We start from the raw sequence: 21646 nt of genomic DNA on the forward strand, positions 1-21646 counted from the left end.
AGGCCATCATTGTAAATAACAATTTGTTCTTAACTGACTTGCCTAGTTAAATAAAGGTTAAATAAATACAACATCTAGCTCATGTGTTTTTTGATTGCTACATATATAGATACGCTAGCATATTAGCCACATTATGACTGACTTGTGATCATTGCCCTTGCTAGTTTGATTGTATTGACATTTCCAGCCTTAGGTACACTTGTCAGTTTTTGTCCAAAATATTGAGTCATTGAACCTGAAACAGTTCATCCCGGATGGAGGCAGCAAACAACGTCCCAGGCCAGCTGTGATATACAACCTGATAGCAATATTTTTTGGACTATCATGAAATTAATTGGTGAATTATATGAATCATGCATTGAACTGCATCCATCTATTCTGCCAACAATACCTTAGTGTATGTCATGGAACTTTGAGTTACATATAACCTATTTTCAAAACCTCCTATGAAGCTTGTTTTGTAACATAAACAGGGAATTTGATATATGTGACTGATTGTCTGTTTTGTTTCATATCTGCAAAGCAGTCCAAATGCTATCAGTTCCGCTTTAATGTTTAGGTAAGGATACATTTGTGAAAGAGAAAGCAAAAAGGAAGAGAGGCCCAATTTGTCAGAATCTGTCTCCCTCCAGCAGGTGGTGTTTTTTCGTTGTTTCGCCCACCAATCACGGAGTTTTTGTATGGAGGTCAATGTGAGTGTCGAATTTAGCCAACAAAAACATGTATGGCTTATTTGGTCGAATTGAAGTTTCGTAATGCTTAAATTGTTAGGAGTGTACTGATATAAGTAGGACACGTGACATCACAGCAACTGCGAGAAGAAAAAAAGCGTTATATAGGAGTTGTCTCGAAATGGCTATGCATATTAATTTCATAAGGCTAGTAGCATAGCGTCTCGCCATTGAATACCGGCGGTTGACGTCAACAACCGTCATCGAATAATCAGGACAGTGTCGCTTTGTGGACAACAACCTCCGTTTTGACGGAAAGACATATCAGTACATCCATACTCTTTGGAGAAAGTAGTCCGTATTACATTTGTCCTCCATGAGTCGCCGTAACTTGACTATAAAGATTGCGTCAGCGGAAGTTCCACCCTCTTCATCCCCTCTCTTGCAGGCTGTGTAAGTTGCACATTTTTCATACATACAGAATGGAAAGTAAAATCATTATTCATCCTTCTTATAACTGACAAATACATCCACGAAATAATTCAACAAAGATCTTAGAAACATTAGTCCACATAATTCCGCAGTTATTTAGTTTTCCATGGATTGTTATTCGACCTTAAATATATGTATACTAACCCTTGTATTTCTTCCGTGTTCCAGGCTTCAGTCCGCAGACACCGCAAGATGGTGAGGACCGTTTTCGCTACATTTACATATCTATAATTGCACGATAAACAACATTTTCATTAGCCTAGTGCGGATTAACGAAAATGGGCATAACGTTACCGCTAATTTATCTTTGCCGTGTTGTCACAGCTAGTTATGGTAGCTAGCCGAGTAGGCTAATCGCTTGTACGGGCCACAGCCGGTGCGGCCTTAACGGTAGCCAACGTTAGTACATTGTTAACTAACAAACTGAGGTGGTGTAATGTGTCTTTCGTTAACGTGAACTGAAATGTCAACAAATCCAGCGGTAATAATTTGCATTGAAAGGCATATCTGTCAGCCATGTTCTAGTTAGTAGAGCATGTCTTCGCAAGTTGTCCAAACATCACAGGCTGTCTCGTGCATGTGATGCATTTACACGCTTGCCAGAATAAGGATGGACCTAGTGCTAATTTTCGATTTAACCAGAATCTTTAGTTCCACCGGTCCACTGACAATCTTCATATTACTTTTTACTTAGGTGTTCTCCCCATGGCTAGTTAACCACATTGCTAACATAGCTAGTTATCATGCCATGTTAAGGTCCTTACGTTGAGGTTACCTCTGGTTGGGTGATTAGTTGTTGCAGAAAATGGTATAGCTGCTGTGTACTTATTCTTCCCTGTTTTATTTTAGCCACGCAAAATTGAAGAAATAAAAGATTTCCTGCTTACAGCAAGAAGGAAGGATGCCAAGTGTAAGTATTGCATTGTTGCCCACTACTCTGCTTTTCTGACGGACTAAAGCTGATGGTATTTATAGTAATTTAAGTAAGCATTTCACTGTTTACGAAGCATGTGACTAATTTGATTTCTCCCCCCACATAGTATTTTGCATTAATTCCAACTGCAAACCATGGTGTTGAATGTTCAGATTCATCTGTTGTCCCACAGCTGTAAAGATCAAGAAGAACAAGGACAATGTCAAGTTCAAGGTGCGTTGCAGCAGGTACCTGTACACCCTCGTCATCACGGACAAGGAGAAGGCCGAGAAGCTGAAGCAGTCCCTGCCCCCAGGTAAGATTCTCATCTTTCATCACATGGATTGTAGTTGGGATAGTAAAACCGATGCATCTTGTGTCTTATAGGTACGTCTAGAAAGACCTTGGTCCCGAAGAGTAGTGACAATGTCCGGTCTAAAGATGTGTCTCTTGTCAATGCATAGTGATTACAAATTGAATGTGGTTATGAAGTAATCCTATTGGTTGTTGTGCAAGTTGTCCAAACACTACATGCTGCTTGGTGCTAGTGGTGCATTTACACGCTTGCTAGAATAATGATGGGCCTAGTGCTTGATTTCGACTATCAGAAATTGAGTTCCACCGGTTCACTGACATGTGTATGCCTAAATGTTTTTAGCTGTCAATCTGGACAAAACAGAAAAATAGATTTTTAGGGGGGATGGGTTCTGATAGAAACACTGCTTGCCTCAAGTTGTCAAATATCAATACCAAATTTAGAGATTAAGCATTCTACTCTTTCCTGAACAGTCTAATCATGTTAATAGTTCATTTGTAACTTTACCACTGAAAGTATGCAGTGAGGATGGACACAATGCACATGTAGTTTTTAACCATCTCTCATTTCTCTCTTCAGGTCTGGCTGTGAAGGAGCTCAAGTAGAGGACCATCTTTGTGTACAGTGAATTGTAATAAAAAGAGGAAAACAATTTTGTCTTGGTTATGTTATGCCACTACAGTACATATGTCAATGCTTTGTGGCTCGTAATTGGAGCAAGGCATCAGTGAATGTATGCCCAATTAAGTTACTATGGATTCATTTGAAGGGCTGGTTTCCCAGACAGATGAAGCCTACTCCTGGATTTTGGAGCGCTTTCAATTAAGATTCTCAAATGGAAAATACTATTTAGTCTAGGACTAGGCTTACTCGTCTGGAAAACTGTCCCTAAAAATAAGAAATGACATGGATCTGTGGAGTTGTCAAATCAAAGTTACTGACTACAGATGGGCCCAATACTCCAGAAATGGTGTAATCAGATCGCAATTGGTGGCTACTAGCATGGTGACTGCTTACACCTATCCAATCTCTTATAGACCTGTGCTTACCTCAAAGACCGATGCCTTCATTTATACCTAAATATAAAGTAAAATGTCAACGCTTTTACTGAGTTACAGTTCAAATAAGGAAATCGGTCAATTGCAAAAAATTCATTAGGTACTAATCTATGCATTTCACACAACCGGGCTGGTGCACAGCTAGTAGTGGGCCTGGGGGAGCATAGGCCCACCCACTTGGGAACCAGGTCCAGCCAATCAAAGTGAGTTTTCCCACAAAAGGGCTTTAATAGAGAACTTAGTTTCATCAGCTGTCTCAGACAATCCCACAAGTGAAGCTGGTTGTGGAGGTCTTGGGCTGGCGTGGTTACCTGTGGTTGTGATGCCTGTTAAACATACTGACAAATCCTCAAAATGACTGAGGTGGCTTATGATAGAGAAATTAGCAATTATTTACCACTTTTCCCTCCCCAATTTGTAGTTAAGTCCCATCGCTGTACCTCCCCTACGGACTCAGGAGAGGTGACGGTTGAGAAGCCATGCATCCTCCGAAACAACCATGCCAAGATGCACTGCTTCTTAACATTGCTCGCTTAACCAGCGCCTTAGACTGCTGCGCCACCTGGGAGGCCCGAACATTCAATTCACTAACAGCTGTAGTACACATTCTTGCAGTCAGCATGCCAATTGCATGTGCTCTCAAAACTAGAGATGTGGCATTATGTTGGGCACATTTTAGTGGCCTTGTATTTTCCCAGCACAAGGTGTGACTATTGTTTAATCAGCTTATTGATATGCTGCACTCGTCAGGTGGATGGATTATCTTGGTAAAGGACAAATGCTCACTAACGTGGATGTAAACAAATTAGAGAAATACGCTTTTGCTTATGGAACAATTCTGGCATCTTTTATTTCTGTTCATGAAACATGGGACCAACACTTTATATATTTTTTGTTGTTGTAGAGGTGTTGACAAAATAGTAAACTAGATGAGAAAAAAAAAAGCATTCGCGCACAGTTATGCTGATCCTGGAATTGACCTGGGCCTGGTTTCTGATAGCAATGGATTTTGGGTGTATGAGTAAACATGTATCTTACTTTTTCCACCACTAGTTTACCCAATGGCATTTCATACCTTAGGGACAAGAATATTATAATAGATGTAGGCTATTATAGTACTCTTCTGATGGCTGGAGTGGTAAGGAAAGTGAATGTCCACATGCTAATTGTGGCCATTATTGAAAGTTAAGTTTGGCAGGCTAAATTCCTTAAGCATGATTAACTGAAGAACAGGCAGTGTATGGCACAATAGACATGCACGTGTATGGGTAAAATGCTGGATTTCTATACCAGCTGTCAGACCAGTGCATAGTGATCATAATCGGTCTCATAAGAAGACTCATCCACTTCATAGAACGTTCATGTTGTTTGTTACAGCAGGCTCATTAATATTGTACAGTGTTTTAGTTTATCGGACACTGTTGGAATGACCATAGCATTGGCTACTGTCTACAACAAAGTAGACTAGACAGACTGCCTCACCACTGTGATCTGCTTGGATAAAAAGTTTTGCATCCCAAATTGCACCCTATTCCAAATGTAAAACCATTTTACCAGAATCCTATTCCCCATACTATATAGGGTGTTTGCAATAGGGGAATTGGCTCTTCTGCTTTTGGAGAACCCACTATGGATGCTGTCAACACTGGGGCAATGTACAGAAGCTGATTGCAGACTGAAGACTTGGCCAAATATTGAAAATGCAAATCTTATACAGAAGCAATTTTCTGAGGTACAGTGCATTCGGAAAGTATTCAGACCTCTTGACTTTCCAAATGTTACTTTACAGCCCTATTCTAAAATAGATTAAATGTTTTTTTTCCCTCCATCAATCTACACACAATACCCCATAATGACAAAGCATGTTTGCTCATTTATTTAAAAAAAAAAGGAAATATAAAATCGATGCAAGTATTCAGACCCTTTACTAAGTACTTTGTTGAAGCACCTTTGGCAGCGATTACAGCCTCAAGACTTCTTGGATATGACGCTACAAGTTTGGCACAACTGTATTTGGGGAGTTTCTCCCATTCTTCTCTGCAGATCCTCAAGCTCTGTCAGGTTGTATAGGGAGCATCGCTGTACAGCTATTTTCAGGTCTCCAGAGATTTTTGATGTGGTTCAAGTCTGGGCCCTGGCTGGGCCACTCAAGGACATTTGTCCCTGCAGAACTACAGCCAGTGACTGTCCAGCTTTTGCCAACGACCTTTCTTTCTCGGGGCTGTAAACCCAGACCAGCTCACCAGACTCAGAGTGCCTCCTCCAGGTGTGCACATTATTGTTTATTTTCTGCCTCACACCTGCGCTCATAAGCTGGTCATTGGCGAAAGTGTGGGCTGTGTCCTGGAGTCTCCTGGCATACTCCCTGAATGCCATCTCTGCAGGGGTGCAGATTCATCCTCTGAATGGCACACATACACAATCAATGTCTCAATTATCTCAAGTCTTAAACATGATTTGTTAACCTGTCTCCTCCCCTTCATCTACACTGATGGGATTTAACAGGTGACATCAATAAGAGATAATCGCTTTCACCTGGATTTACCTGGTCAGTCTGTCATGGAAAGAGCAGTTGTTCCAAATGTTTTGTCCACTCAGTGTATATATTTATATTCTGGTTTCTGACATTACTCATTCTGATACTTCTTAATGTATCTTTTTTTTTGCGGATTGTGTGTGTTTTTTGTAATTAAAAAAAATGTGCTAGGTATTACTGCATTCATTTCTGGAGCTAGAAGCACAAGCATTTTGCTGCACCTGAGTTAACATCTGCAAATCTGTGTACATGACCAATAAACTTTGATTTGAGTTGTTGCTTATACATTACTTTGACATTCAGGAAAAAAATAACATCTTATTAAAATATGTCTATCTTTAGCCTATAAGTTGCATCTTTCCATGCCATACTTTTTCCCATTCTACTTATTTTCCTTAGACTACCATTCAGGTTCCTGGGATATGTCTATGCTCCCTGCAGGTTCTGCGCGCCTTCGCCTCGTGTCCCGTGCCCCTTATTCATGCGCGCTCCCGTACAGGGACATTTCTTTTCTGTGGTGGGATCGCTCAAATGTGAAAGACTGGACCAGCGGACAGGATGGCCGTGGCTGAAACGGCGTGCTAATTTTATTTTTCCCAGATAATGTTGGGATGCTTTCCTTTAACGACTTCCCTGCATCTTTTGTCTACTGTGCGTTTCAACGGGTCTACACTATCCAGCATGCTTTTCCATAATAATAGCTTATTATTGCTTTGTTACAGAAGACGGAACTGATGAGGATACTTCCAACAGCAGATGAGCTGTCTGTTTACGAAAGACAATAAACGAACTGTACTAGATCTTGGATAACAAAACTAGTGCCGGGATGTCTTCGATACGGGATGATTATATTGCACCTTGGTGGACTTATTGGCTACACAATTTTCCTCATGTCAACCTGAACTTCCAGCCCATCGATAGCACCTTCACCCCCCAGGATCAGAACTACCAGCAGGTTAGTTGTGCAGACTCAGATTTGACCCACGCCGGGTCTCATAATTTGTATCCCAAATGGAACCTTATTTATTAGTGCACTACTTTTCACCAGGACCCATAGAGCTCTGGTCAAAACAAGGGTTTAAATAAATATATGCGATGTGTTATTGGATATGGTCTAAACCCCCAAAAGATCCCCTTCCATCAGGATGATCAAATGAACCAATTGCTGAATCTGATCATTTCTGCCAACAGCAGAAGTTTGATAGGCCTATAGGACAGTCTGCAATGCAATGTTTATTTGGAACATTACATTTAATCTGTGTTATTACATATAATATCATTGTCATTTCTGGGCTACTCTATATCTCTCAGCTGACTATTCTCAAATGTCTATTATAAACTGAGTGGTATGAGCCCTGAATGCTGATTGGCTGACAGCAGTGGTATATCAGACCATATATGACAAAACATTTATTTTAACTGCTCTAATTACATTGGTAACCAGTTTATTATAGTAATAAGGCAACTCTGTTTTTTTTAAATATATGGCCAATATACCACGGCTAAGAGCTGTGTCCAGGCACTCCGTGTTGTGTCGTGGTAAGGAACAGCCCTTAGCCGTGGTAAATTGGGCATATACCACACCCCCTCGGGCGTTATTGCTTAAGTATCTTGCTGATACATTTGGGAACCCCCAGCATGTTTCTATGGCTTAATCCCAAATGCCACCCTACTATTCCTTATATAGGGCACTACTTAATGAAAGTAATCATGTGTGAACATCAGACTCAGTATATTTCAAATGTATCTTGCAATCACACATAACAGAGTTGATGCTTGTAGTTTTTACAATAGCATAAATCTGTTTAGCTTTTGGCTTGGGTTGAACTACAGAGACCGTGCACATTGTTTCCTCAAACCTCTAAATGGCTAATCAAGCCTTGGGATGAGTAATGTTTCAGCTGTTACTTTCCACAAAGACTGGGTTTATTTCAAGGATTCTGTTATTTTCTATAGTGTAGAGTCAGTGTAGAATAGACAGTCTAAAATAGGGGCAGACACCATACAGTACTTTTTCAAAGCAGCTATAGTGAGACACCCACTCTATGTCTGCTGGTTGTAATTAAGTCATTATTGTGGAACCTTTGCTGTGGGGGTGAACAAGTTTAATGGGAAAGCGTTAGGAAGAGAGAAAGGGATAGTGAGCGAGCAGAGAGGGGGTAGAGAGATGGGGAGAGAAAGTGGGAGAGGAGCTATGTAGGTCCAGTGTGGCTCAGTTGGTAGCGCGTAGCATTTGCAATGTCAGGGTTGTGGGTTTGATTCCTACAGGGCACCAGTATGAACAAATATGGAATCGTATACACTCACTACTGTAAGTTGCTTTGGATAAGGTGGTCTGCTAAAATACCCACAGTTGTAATCAGAAGTTTACCTACACCTTAGCCAATTACATTTCAACTCTGTTTTTCAAAATTCCCTGTTTTAGGTCAGTTAGGATCACCACTTTATTTTAAGAATGTGACATGTCAGAATAATAGTAGAGAGAATAAATTATTGAAGCTTTTATTTCTATCATCACATTCCCAGTGGGTTAGAAGTTTACATACACTCAATTAGTCAACTCAGCAAAAAAAGAAACGTCCTCTCACTGTCAACTGCATTTATTTTCAGCAAACTTAACATGTGTAAATATTTGTATGAACATAACAAGATTCAACAACTGAGACATAAATTGAACAAGTTCCACAGACATGTGACTAACAGAAATGTAATAATGTGTCCCTGAACAAAGTGGGGGTCAAAATCAAAAATAACAGTTAGTATCGGGTGTGGCCACCAGCTGCATTAAGTACTGCAGTGCATCTCCTTCTCATGGACTGCACCAGATTTGCCAGTTCTTGCTGTGAGATGTTACCCTAATCTTCCACCAAGGCAACTGCAAGTTCCCGGACATTTCTGGGGGGAATGACCCTAGCCCTCACCCTCCAATCCAACAGGTCCAAGACGTGCTCAATGGGATTGAGATTTGGGTTCTTTGCTGGCCATGGCAGAACACTGACATACCTGTCTTGCAGGAAATCACGCACAGAACGAGCAGTATGGCTGGTGGCATTGTCATGCTGGAGGGTCATGTCAGGATGAGTCTGCAGGAAGGGTGCTACATGAGGAAGGAGGATGTCTTCCCTGTAACGCACAGCGTTGAGATTGCCTGTGACACACCGGCCCAGACCATGACGGACCCTCCACCTCCAAATCTATCCCACTCCAGAGTACAGGCCTCAGTGTAAAGCTGAAAAAAAATGTTTGCTGAGTTTATTTGGTAGCATTGCCGAAAATTGTTTAACTTGGGTCAAACGTTTCGGGTAGCCTTCCACAAGCTTCCCACAATAAGTGTCAGGATTTGGCCAGGGTTGTTCCGGTTTTTGGTCACTAGATGCCCCCATTGTGCTTTTTGACCTTTTGCTTTCCCTTGATCCCCATTATTATTTGCACCTGTGCCTCGTTTCCCCTGATTGTATTTAAACCCTTAGTTTCCCTCAGTTCTTTGCTCTGTGTTTGTATGTTAGCACCCAGCCCTAGTATTCTGTGTACTCTTGTTGATCCCGGTGGACGCTCTTGTGGAATTCTGTTTTTTTGTTCTTGTTTATTTATTTTTGAGTATCTTTTGAGGCTTTTTATGCTTTACCTAACACCTTGTGGATTTACCTTTTTGTCTTGGAGGATTACCTTGTGGATTACCTTGTTCTTGTGGAATTCCTTTTGAGGTTGTGGAGTTACATGTTTTCCTGAAGGACTTCACTTTTTACTTTATTAAATACACCGTCTCAAGTACTGCTGTGTCTGCCTCCTCTCCTGGTTCTGCTGACTATTCGTGGCTCAGTTGGTTAAGTGACTGTTTCTCACTCCGGAGACCCGGGTTCGTAACCGGGTCCTGACAATAAGTTGGGGGAATTTTGGCCCATTCCACCTGACAGAGCTGATGTAACTGAGTCAGGTTTGTCGGCCTCCTTGCTCGCACACGCTTTTTCAGTTCTGCCCACAATTTGTCTATCGGATTGAGGTCAGAGCTTTGTGATGGCCATTCCAATACCTTGACTTTGTTGTCCTTAAGCCATTTTGCCACAACTTTGGAAATATGCTTGGGGTCATTGTCCATTTGGAAGACCCATTTGCAACCAAGCTTTAACTTCATGACTGATGTCTCGAGATGTTGATTCAATACATCCACGTAATTTTCCTCTCCCATGATGCCATCTATTTTGTGAAGTGCACCAGTCCCTTCTGCAGCGAAGCACCCCCACAACATGATGCTGCCACCCTCGTGCTTCACAGTTGGGATGGTGTCCTTCGGCTTGCAAGCCTCCCCCTTTTTCCTCCAAACATAATGTTATTATGGCCAAACACTTCTATTTTTGTTTCATCAGACCAGAGGACATTTCTCAACAAAGTACGATCTTTGTCCCCATGTGCAGTTGCAAACCGTAGTCTGGCTTTTTTATGGTGGTTTTGGAACAGTGGCTTCTTCCTTGCTGAGCGGCCTTTCAGGTTATGTCGATATAGGGCTCGTTTTATTATTGTGGATATAGATACTTTTGTACCTGTTTCCTCCAGGATCTTCACAGGGTCCTTTGCTGTCGTTCTGGGATTGATTTGCACTTTTCACACCAAAGTACGTTCATCTCTAGGAGACAGAACTTGTTTCCTTCCTGAGCGGTATGATGGCTGCGTGGTCCCATGGTGTTTATACTTGCGTACTATTGTTTGTACAGATGAACGTGGTACCTTCAGGTGTTTGGAAATTGCTCCCAAGGATGAACCAGACTTGTGGAGGTCTACAATTGTTTATCTGTGGTTTTGGCTAATTTCTTTTGATTTTCCCATGATGTCAAGAAAAGAGGCACTGAGTTTGAAGGTAGGCCTTGAAATACATCCACAGGTACACCTCCAATTGACTCAAATTATGGCAATTAGCCTATCAGAAACTTCTAAAGCCATGACATAATTTTCTGGAATTTTCCAAGCTGTTTAAAGGCACAGTCAACTCAGTGTATGTAAACTTCTGACCCACTGGAATTGTGATACAGTGAAATATAAGTTAAATAATCTGTCTGTAAACAATTGTTGGGAAAATTACTTGTGTCATGCACAAAGTAGATGTCCTAACCGACTCTCAGGCCAAAGAGTTCAGTCTTGGTTCCAAACTTCTTCCATTTAAGAATGATGGAGGCGGCCTCCCGAGTGGGGCATTGGTCTAAGGCACTGCATCACAGTGCTAGCTGTGCCACTAGAGATTCTGGGTTCAAGTCCAGGCTCTCTCTTAGCCAACCGCGACCAGTAGACCCTTGGGGTGGCGCACAATTGGCCCAGCGTCTTCCAGGTTAGTGGAGGGTTTGGCCGGCAAGGATCTCCTTGTCCTGTTGTGCACTAGTGACTCCTGAGGCGGGCCGGGTGCAGTCTCCAGTTGTCCGGTGTTTCCTCTGCATCATTGGTGCGGCTGGCTTCTGAGTTAAGTGGGCATTGTGTCAAGAAACAGTGCAGCTTGGTTGGGTTGTGTTTCGGAGGACCGGCACGCAACATTTTCACAAAAGGTACATTGCGCCTGGCCACGAAACGAACCGAAAATGCAGTCACCTACAACGTGAAACTTTTTCCGGATTAACTACATAATATCGACCGAAACATGGCAAACGTTGTTTGGAATCAATCTCAAGGTGTTTTTTCACATATCTTCATTGACATTTGATCTGCCTACAAATACGTCACAATGCTGCAGACACCTTCTTTCACAGCCATATAAGGAGATCATGAAAGACAGAGCCTCAAAATCCTTGTCATTTCCTGGATGCCAAGTCATCTTGGTTTTGCCTGAAGCTCACGTTAAAGGGCACGCACAGAGAAGATATTTGTATTTCTGGACACGTTCGAGCATCTTTTTGTGACAAAATATCTTGTTTAAAACGGGGACGTTTTTCTTCCAAAAATGAAATAGCGCCACCATAGGTGTAAGAGGTTAACCTTTGCCTCTCCCGAGTCTGTACGGGAGTTGCCCTGATGAGACAAGACTGTAACTACCAATTGGGGAGAAAAATGGTTAAAAAAATAAATAAAAATAGAAGTATGATGGAGGCCTCTGTGTTCTTGGGGACCTTCAATGCTGCATTCATTTTTTAGGTACCCTTCCATAGATCTGTGCCTTGACACAATGCTGTCTCTGAGCTTTACAGACCATTCCTTCGACCTCATGGCTTGGTTTTTGCTCTGACTTGGACTGTCAACTGTGCGATCTTATATAGACAGTTGTGTGCCTTTCCAAATCATGTCCAATCAATTGCATTTTTCACAGGTGGACTCCAATCAAGTTGTAGAAACATCTCAAGGCTGATCAAAGGAAACAGGATGCACCTGAGTTCAATTTTCGAGTCTCATAGCAAAAGGTCTGAATACTTATGTAAATAAGGTATTTCTGTTTTTCATTTGTAATAGATTTAGAAAAATAAAAAATAAAACTTTCACTTCGTCATTATGGGGTATTGTGTGTAGATTGATGAGGAAAAAAATAGACAAACATTGGCAGTAGACTGACCTTACTGAAGAGCTCAGTGACTTTCAACGTAGCACTGTCATAGGATGCCACCAATCCAACAAGTCAGTTCGTATTTTTTTTTGCCCTGCTAGAGCTGGCCCTGTTATTGTGAAGTGGAAACGTCTAGGAGGAACAACAGCTCAGCCACAAAGTGGTAGGCCACACAAGCTCACAGATCAGGACAGCTGAGTGTTGAGACACTCCCTACCGAGTTCCAAACTGCCTCTGGTTCATCGGGAGCTTCATGAAATGGGTTTCCATGGCCGATTAGCCGCACACAAGCCTAAGATCACCATGTGCAATGCCAAGCGTCAGCTGTAGTGGTGTAAAACTCGCCGTTTTGGACTCTAAGGGTTTTCCTCTTCTGAGGAGGAGTAGCAGGAAGGATCGGAGGACAAATGCGAAGCGTGGTACGTGTTCATATTGCTTACTTTCAATAGAATACTGAAAAGTACAAAATAACAACATCAATAAATGAAACAACGAAACGAAACAGTCCTGTCTGGTAACATACACAAAGACAGAAAATAATCACCCACGAAACACAACAGAAAGCTGGCTACCTAAATATGGTTCTCAATCAGAGACAACGATTGACAGCTGCCTCTGATTGAGAACCATACCAGGCCAAACACAGAAATAGCAAATCATAGAAAAACTAACATAGACAACCCACCCAACTCACGCCCTGACCATTCTAAAACAAAGACATATAACAAAAGAACTAAGTTCAGAACGTGACACTCTGGAGCAATAGGAACGTGTTCTCTGGAGAGATGAATCACCCCTCACCACCTGGCAGTCCGACGGATGAATCTGGGTTTGGCAGATGCCGGAAGAACGCTACCTGCCCCAACATCAGTGCACGACCTGACTAATGCTCTTGTGGCTGAATGGAAGCAAGTCCCTGCAGCAATGTTCCAACATCTAGTTGAAAGCCTTCCCAGAAGAGTTGAGGCTGTTATATCAGCAAAGTGTGGACCAACTCCATATTAATGCCCATGATTTTGGAATGAGATGTTTGATAAGCAGGTGTCCACATACTTTTGGTCATGTAGTACACATTTATCCCTATTAATTTCTCCTGAGACCAGATAGGCCCACCAACCCTCCTCTTCCGACTCCCACCCTCACACTGTCAGTCCACAGAGCACTTAACACTAGGAAGGAAATGGCTGTGGTATGAGAGAGAGAGAAAGAGAGAGAGAGAGGGGGAGAGAGATGGGGATAGGGAGAGAAACCCCTACTCAGCGCTCCGAACTGACTATGGTATGAGTGAGAGCGAGAGGGGGGGGGGAGTGCTGGTCTCTGTAGCTGTCTGTTTCCATTAGCTGTGACAGCGTGGGGAGAGGGGAAAGTCAGGGCTGTTAGGGGTGGGAGGAGAGAGGATGAAGGATCTCCATGGGAGACCACTGAATCCTGCTGGTACGACCATCAACCACCACCATGCAGCCTGATAGCCCATAGCGAGGGGTGGAACTTTAGAGCACTACGCTACACTAGCCTTCCACACGCGCCCGAACATACACACACGTACAGACACACAGACAGTACGCTAGCTGGTCACACGCTGCTATCTCAATCTGTCCCTGTACTAGGCTTCTTTGCAGTAATGCTGCAATTTGAAGGCAATAAATTGACACAGTAGTCAGACCATAACATTCCATAAGTTATGGCTCCCACAGTGATTATTGATCACTACAGCTGCTTTGACCATGCTATTACTGGTGATAGTCAGTAGAACTGATGGACACTGAAGATCACTAGTCCCTCTTTATTATCCCTTAATTGCAGGTCAGTGACCATATTGAAAGAGAATTGACTCCAATCAGCCTACTCGCCCACCAATGCATTGTGGAACCGGCTATGCGCTACTCTGTCTGGCACCAAAAGCCGGAGTAAGTCAATAATGTGTCTAAATGTATCCACGTACACGCCTCTCTGTACTGTATTGTACTGTATTGAATACAGTAGAACTGCTGGTTGGTTGAGGATATGATTCCTTTCTACAGACAGTGCTATGGTGACCGAACAAACTTTAGCCTATTCAATGTAGAAAGCTAAGTGTTAGACAATAAAGAATTCAAATTAGGAAACAAGACGGTATCCAATTCTCTCTACTCAGTTTGAGCAGATATTGCTGTCGTCGATCTCTCCACACAGTCAGACTGTAGAGGGAGGTTATTGAGTGGCTCCCCATGCATGGCTCAGACTGCATGTCAGAATGAGCTGTAATTGGCCAGTTTGAGCAGAGCCAATGTTTGTGAATTCCTCCGGTTGGCTGGTTGGCTGTGGTCCACAGAAGAATGAGGTGGAATTCAGGGTCACGGTCTTAGTGAGGGCTGCTTTCTTTCTGTTGGGTTTAGTATGTGTGTGTATTATGGAAAGGATTGCTGATTCTCAAGTATGCCTGGCCTGTAGATTCTCACCCACCCTTGGACAGAAAGAACACTGCTCATGTGAATCACCTGACCTGACCTGAGAAATGAATGAACTGCAGAATGTTCCTCAATGGTAATTTAGCCTAATGCTCTTCGGACAAAAATAATGTTTTAATGTTTTAGCATCATGTCTTCTGTTTGGTATGTGTCTTTGGACTTTTGTTGGATGTCTGTGTAGAAGCTAATGAATTTTAGATAGCTACAATTCATTTGTCTATGTCTTTAGTCACGTGTTAGTCATTTTGGCCTCAGCATGCATTGCGTTCCCTGCAGTAAGATCTGTACTGCTCCTCATCTCACTCACCAGAACAAGAAAGGAGGGCACAGCCCAAAAAGAGTTCTCACAAAAATAGGTCAGCGCCCTATTTCTCCTCATATCGCACTGCCAGCCTCAGAGTGTGTGTGTGTGTGTGTGTGTGTGTGTGTGTGTTCGTCAGAGAGGAAGAAATGTCTCATTACAGAGGAGTGGATAGGTCAAAGGGTCCCTATCCATATGATTCATCCACTTCCTTCCCTGCTCTGTGACCCAAAGCTGTTCATGAGAGGGAACAGGGATGTGGTGTGGTTTATGTTTGTATTATGCAATTCAATTGGATCAGAGTCTTCACTAGAGGCCCACAACTGAGGCAAGGCAAGCAAGTTGTTACGACCGTTACATCATTTATTTGTTGAATATCTTAGTCTTTTGGCAAATGGTCAGAAACAACAGGTAATAGGCCTAACTTGTAAATAAATCATGTCATTGGTGCTAAATAGCTGCTAATGTACTGTATGGAAATACTTAGGCTTCATCTCATAGGCAAAAACGTTGAGTCAGCTGTATAAACCTGCAGCTGTATGTTTATATCTGCATCCCAAATGGCACCCTATTCCCTATATAGTATACAAATGTTGACCCAAGCCCTATGACGTGACATTTGAGTCGTAACCTATCAGTCCATGGAGAGGTTCTTTAGGAGCTGTACTGTTGAGACCCTCTTGGGAGACTGTGATAACACAGGTCAGGGTTGGGCAGCTGTGGTACAGGGCACGCACAAACACACCAGGACCCTGCAGGGCTGGCCACATTGGGGTTCTTCCTTCCTGCTAGCTGACTTTGATGTCATATCCTGTCAGGTGGCCAACACTACTGTATGTAGATTAGACTATCCAAAGATTTGTCCCACTGACTCAATATTCGAGATAGGGGGAAAAAATATACAGTTGACAATATCGCAATATTATTTTTGCCCTAGTTTGCTGTATCTGCACCAAAACACCAGTATTTTTCCTTCATAGCTTGTTTTACATGTTCTTTTGAAATAGGGGAGCCAATTCATTTTCAGCACTTTTATTTTCATGACTGATCAAAACTAGTTGGCTTATGCTCGCTCTTGTCTCTCTGGAGCAGACATACTGTATAGTGAGCAATATATTTGGAACATCAAATCGCAATAAAATAACATATAGAATCACAATACATATAGAATCGTAAGATACGCAATACATATCCATATTCAGATTCAGAAAGCTTTAATGTCCTCAGAGGCTAATCATCTTGCAGCAGCCATAAAACATATAACATCTAAAAATGTCAAATAAAGAGCAAAGGATATTTACAAACAAATAGGCAGGGTAAGTGCAATTTCATAGTGCAAGTGCTAAGTGCAATTAGTCCAACATTTGTTAAGTTGCAGAATTGCATGTTATTTTTTTTTACCTTCGGTAGTCTGTATGTAGGTCCAGAGGGGAGGAGCTGGAATTCAGGGTGGAGTGGATGGGAAGAGTCAACCACTGTTTTATTCACCTTATGAAGGACTCTGCCCAGGTAGAGAGATGACAGCCCTTGCTGTTGCTGCCCAATGATTTTTCTGCAAGTCCTGACTATCTTGCCCAACCTATTTGTCTGTGCAACCTTGATATTCCCAAACCAGCAGGTCAAGCAGTAGGACAGAATGCTCTCAATGAATGATTCATAAAAGAGAACCATGATGGTTAGATCAACCTTAAAAAAAGTTCAGTTTCTGTAGAAAATACAGTCTCTGTTGGCCTTTCTTAAATATAGCGTCAGTACATTGTTCCCAGGACAGTTTGTTGTCAATAACTAGCCCAAGGTATTTGTACTCCTCCACTATTTCAACAGGCTCACCTTTTTATCAGTGATGGTGTGTGCATGGTAGTGTTCCTTCCGAAGTCATCACCATGCCTTTTGTTTTTGATGTATTTAATATTAGATGGGAGGACTCACACCAGACAGTAACATCCTATTGGCACCTAAGTATCGTGATAATATCATGAGGTCTCTAGCCATTCCCAGCCCTACTCAATATGGTCCATCTCAAGTTATCATTTAGCTCGATTGGACTCTCACTACGTGGTTGATTTATGCACAACCGGTTAGAGAGGTGTGCAGATGGTACAGGGCATGGCCCACAGTAGTACTACTACAGACTGTACATGTGGTCATTATGCAAAAATATCCCATGTTCAAATGGAAACAGTAGTCACCTGTTGGTTTTAACATGTTAAGACCTTATCCAACATTGTTAATAACCCAGGGATGACTAGGAGAGGATCAGACACTCACTGGCCTTTCAACTCCACTCAGTTCACCTCAAAACCCCTCCTCCTGCCATACAGGCCTGCTCTCGGTCGATGGCCCACTGTAGATCAGAGTAACCTATAGCCATAGATGGGCAGCATCTCTGTGTATTTGTAATACGTTTCTTTATAGCTGTTCACAATTTTGTGGCCCCCTTTTACCCTACATTGGGATCAAAAGTCTGATGGCACTACAGTGTGATGAGAGCTACTGCTAAATGAACTAAATGTTAATGTACATGCAAAAATGAACCATTACAAAGCATGCTGTGTATTAAGAAGTCTACACAGAATACGTAAGAGATGGACGTTCTGCTTCTTCGCTAGGACGAGAAACACGATTGGATGGAAGAGGAAACTGAGGTGGATGAAGCTAACAGTACAGAAAGTGAGAATGAGTGGGTTTCAGTGGCAAATACAAAGGGATACAAGAAAAGTAAAGCTGTGGTGGAAACTGCTAGACTCGTTTGTTACTGTTCTTTGATGAAGAGTCTCTCCCTTCTCATAAAAAGTTAGGATTCATGAGATACCCTGTTAGAGCTTTTGTGCACAAGCCCCTTCAGTGTCATACATGTAAAAGATTTGGTCATGTGTCAAGTGGGAAGAGTATCGTATGCCAGATGAAGCGAAATGCTGCAACTATGGAGGTGAACATGCGTCTGAATTCCTGGAGTGCCCTGTTAGGGTGAAGGAGAATGAGGTGGCAGGGGTGAGGAGTGTCCAGCGTGTCTCCTATATGGAGGCGGTGAGGAGATTGGAAGGAACGAGTGTCGGGGAAGAAACAACAGTAGTCGAGCCACCATGACAGTGAAGGGTTCTCATCAATTGAGGGACAGTGAAATGCTAAATGTTAAAAATGTGGACTTTGTATTTTTTATTGCAATGGTCATAAACTGTACAGCACAATCGGAGAAGAAGTCTAAGAAAATGTGAGTCATTGTGAAAGCCGCTGAACGTTTTTGGGGTCTTCGTGATTTCACAGCCAAGGCCGTGCAAGAAATCCTGTCGGTGAATGTACCTCCATCACAGGCCCCTGAGCCTGTGTAGGGATGGATGTCTTTTGGAGTGGACTGTGATTGAAGAAGTGTCTCTGTCCAGTTTCGAGGAGCGTCTGTCCAAACTGGTGAGACATACTGTACGAGAACTTTTACAACCCTTCGATGCGGTTGTATTCAGAGAAGCACGCAAAAGAAAACAGCTGAAGGGAGATATCACGGATATCACAAAATTTGAACATCGATACTGACATGAAAGAAACATGGAAAAGGATTTGGAACCGGTATGTTCGCAATCTGAAAAGGGTGAAGGAGACAAGGAATGGGGCTGCCTCTGGTGTGTGTCCAACAAAAGTCGTCTAAAATAAATCAAATCAAAATCAAATCCAATTTATTGGTCACATACACGTGTTTAGCAGATGTTATTGCGGGTGTAGTGAAATGCTTGTGTTTCTAGCTCCAACAGTAATATATATATCCTGCAGTAATATCTAACAAATAATATCTAACAATTTCACAACAATACACACAAACCTAAGTAAAGGAATGGAATTAAGAATATATGAATATATGGACGAGCAATGTCAGAGCGGCATAGACTAAGATACAGTAGAATAGAATAAAATACAATATATACAGTGGGGCAAAAATGTATTTAGTCAGCCACCAATTGCGCAAGTTCTCCCACTTAAAAAGTGTAATTTTCATCATAGGTACACATCAACTATGACAGACAAAATTAGGAAAAAAATCCAGAAAATCACATTGTAGGATTTTTTATGAATTTATTTGCAAATTATGCTGGAAAATAAGTATTTGGTCACCTACAAACAAGCAAGATTTCTGGCTCTCACAGACCTTTGAGGCTCCTTTTAAAGAACAAAAGTTTATCTCAATACTTTGTTATATACCCTTTGTTGGCAATGACAGAGGTCAAATGTTTTCTGTAAGTCTTCACAAGGTTTTCACACACTGTTGCTGGTATTTTGGCCCATTCCTCCATGCAGATCTCCTCTAGAGCAGTGATGTTTTGGGGCTGTTGCTGGGCAACACAGACTTTCAACTCCCTCCAAAGATGTTCTATTGGGTTGAGATCTGGAGACTGGCTTGGCCACTCCAGGACTTTGAAATGCTTCTTACGAAGCCACTCCTTCGTTGGTCGGGCGGTGTGTTTGGGATGATTGTCATGCTAAAAGACCCAGCCACGTTTCATCTTCAATGCCCTTGCTGATGGAAGGAGGTTTTCACTCAAAATCTCACAATACATGGCCCCATTCATTCTTTCCTTTACATGGATCAGTCGTCCTGGTCCCTTTGCAGACAAACAGCTCCAAAGCATGATGTTTCCACCCCCATGCTTCACAGTAGGTATGGTGTTCTTTGGATGCAACTCAGCATTCTTTGTCCTCCAAACACGACGAGTTGAGTTTTTACCAAAAAGTTATATTTTGGTTTCATCTGACCATATGACATTCTCCCAATCTTCTTCTGGATCATCCAAATGCTCTCTAGCAAACTTCAGACGGGCCTGGACATGTACTGTCTTAAGCAGGGGGACACGTCTGGCACTGCAGGATTTGAGTCCCTGGCAGCGTAGTGTGTTACTGATGGTAGGCTTTGTTACTTTGGTCCCAGCTCTCTGCAGGTCATTCACTAGGTCCCCCCGTGTGGTTCTGGAATTTTTGCTCACTGTTCTTGTGATCATTTTGACCCCACGGGGTGAGATCTGGAGCCCCAGATCGAGGGAGATTATCAGTGGTCTTGTATGTCTTCCATTTCCTAATAATTGCTCCCACAGTTGATTTCTTCAAACCAAGCTGCTTACCTTTTGAAGATTCAGTCTTCCCAGCCTGGTGCAGGTCTACAATTTTGTTTCTGGTGTCCTGTGACAACTCTTTGGTCTTGGCCATAGTGGAGTCTGGAGTGTGACTGTTTGAGGTTGTGGACAGGTGTCTTTTATACTGATAACAACTTCAAACAGGTGCCATTAATACAGGTAACGAGTGGAGGACAGAGGAGCCTCTGAAAGAAGAAGTTACAGGTCTGTGAGAGCCAGAATTCTTGCTTGTTTGTAGGTGACCAAATACTTATTTTCCACCATAATTTGCGAATAAATTCATAAAAAATCCTACAATGTGATTTTCTGGATTTTTTTTCTCATTTTGTCTGTCATAGTTGAAGTGTACATATGATGAAAATTACAGGCCTCTCTCATCTTTTTAAGTGGGAGAACTTGCACAATTGGTGGCTGACTAAATACTTTTTTGCCCCACTGTACATATGAGATGAGTAATGCAAAATATGTAAACGTTATTAAAGTGACTAGTGTTCCATTATTAATGTGGCCAGTGATTTAAAGTCTATGTGCTAGTGATGGTTATGTAACAGTCTGATGACCAGTCTACGGTTTTACTGGCTATAAAAACGGAGTCATTACTGAATTAAGTAATGTAACAAATCCAACATTAAACCTTGTAAACAATTCATTTAGACCCAGCGTTTATTTGAAACAGGTGTTAATTTTCTGAAATGTGTGCCGTTGTCCGGCTAATGAAAGGGACAATCGGCTATTTGAGGCTCTTATGTTTAATTGAAGTTTTACGGTATTTTCTTTATGCAGATTCTAGAGTAATGGAATTACCACAGCCTCTAATCTGGTTTAACCAGGCTAGAATACATGTGGAATGACCGCATCCTCTAGTCTGGTTTAACCAGGCTAGAATACATGTGGAATGACCGCATCCTCTAGTCTGGTTTCACCAGGTTAGTATACATGTGGAATGACCGCAGTCTCTAATCTGGTTTAACCAGGCTACAATACATGTGGAATGACCGCAGCCTCTAATCTGGTTTAACCAGGTTAGAATACATGTGGAATGACCGCAGCCTCTAATCTGGTTTAACCAGGCTACAATACATGTGGAATGACCGCAACCTCTAACCTGGTTTAACAAGGCTATAATACATGTGGAATGACCACAACCTCTAATCTGGTTTAACCAGGCTACAATACATGTGGAATGACCGCAACCTCTAATCTGGTTTAACCAGGCTACAATACATGTGGAATGACCGCAGCCTCTAATCTGGTTTAACCAGGCTAGAATACATGTGTAATGAC

General features: G+C 42.1%; 2 protein-coding genes across 3 annotated transcripts in view; both read left to right on the forward strand.

The window, feature by feature from the left end:
• The first annotated feature begins 1048 nt into the window (after positions 1-1048).
• LOC135523606 (large ribosomal subunit protein eL38) lies at positions 1049-3044 on the forward strand. Its single transcript, XM_064950387.1, has 5 exons — positions 1049-1124; positions 1332-1358; positions 2013-2073; positions 2270-2392; positions 2972-3044. Exons 2-5 carry the CDS (start codon positions 1356-1358, stop codon positions 2995-2997), a joined length of 213 nt encoding a protein of 70 aa, XP_064806459.1. The 5' UTR covers positions 1049-1124; positions 1332-1355; the 3' UTR covers positions 2998-3044.
• Positions 3045-6515: 3471 nt separating this feature from the next.
• Positions 6516-21646, forward strand: part of LOC135523607 (protein tweety homolog 2-like) — a 113181-nt gene continuing 98050 nt past the window's right edge. For both annotated transcript variants that reach the window (XM_064950388.1, XM_064950389.1), the window contains exon 1: positions 6516-6941. In XM_064950388.1, coding sequence (XP_064806460.1) covers positions 6813-6941 — 129 coding nt within the window. In that variant the 5' untranslated portion in view covers positions 6516-6812. The remainder of the gene's footprint in view (positions 6942-21646) is intronic.

Source organism: Oncorhynchus masou, chromosome 31 (genome assembly GCF_036934945.1).
Source record: "Oncorhynchus masou masou isolate Uvic2021 chromosome 31, UVic_Omas_1.1, whole genome shotgun sequence".
Lineage (NCBI taxonomy): Eukaryota > Metazoa > Chordata > Actinopteri > Salmoniformes > Salmonidae > Oncorhynchus > Oncorhynchus masou.

Excerpts from the sequence above, each read along its gene's own strand:
- LOC135523606 (XM_064950387.1), top strand. Across the intron at positions 2,074-2,269 it reads AAGAAGGAAGGATGCCAAGT|CTGTAAAGATCAAGAAGAAC; the intron begins GTAAGTATTGCA and ends GTTGTCCCACAG. Across the intron at positions 2,393-2,971 it reads GAAGCAGTCCCTGCCCCCAG|GTCTGGCTGTGAAGGAGCTC; the intron begins GTAAGATTCTCA and ends TTCTCTCTTCAG.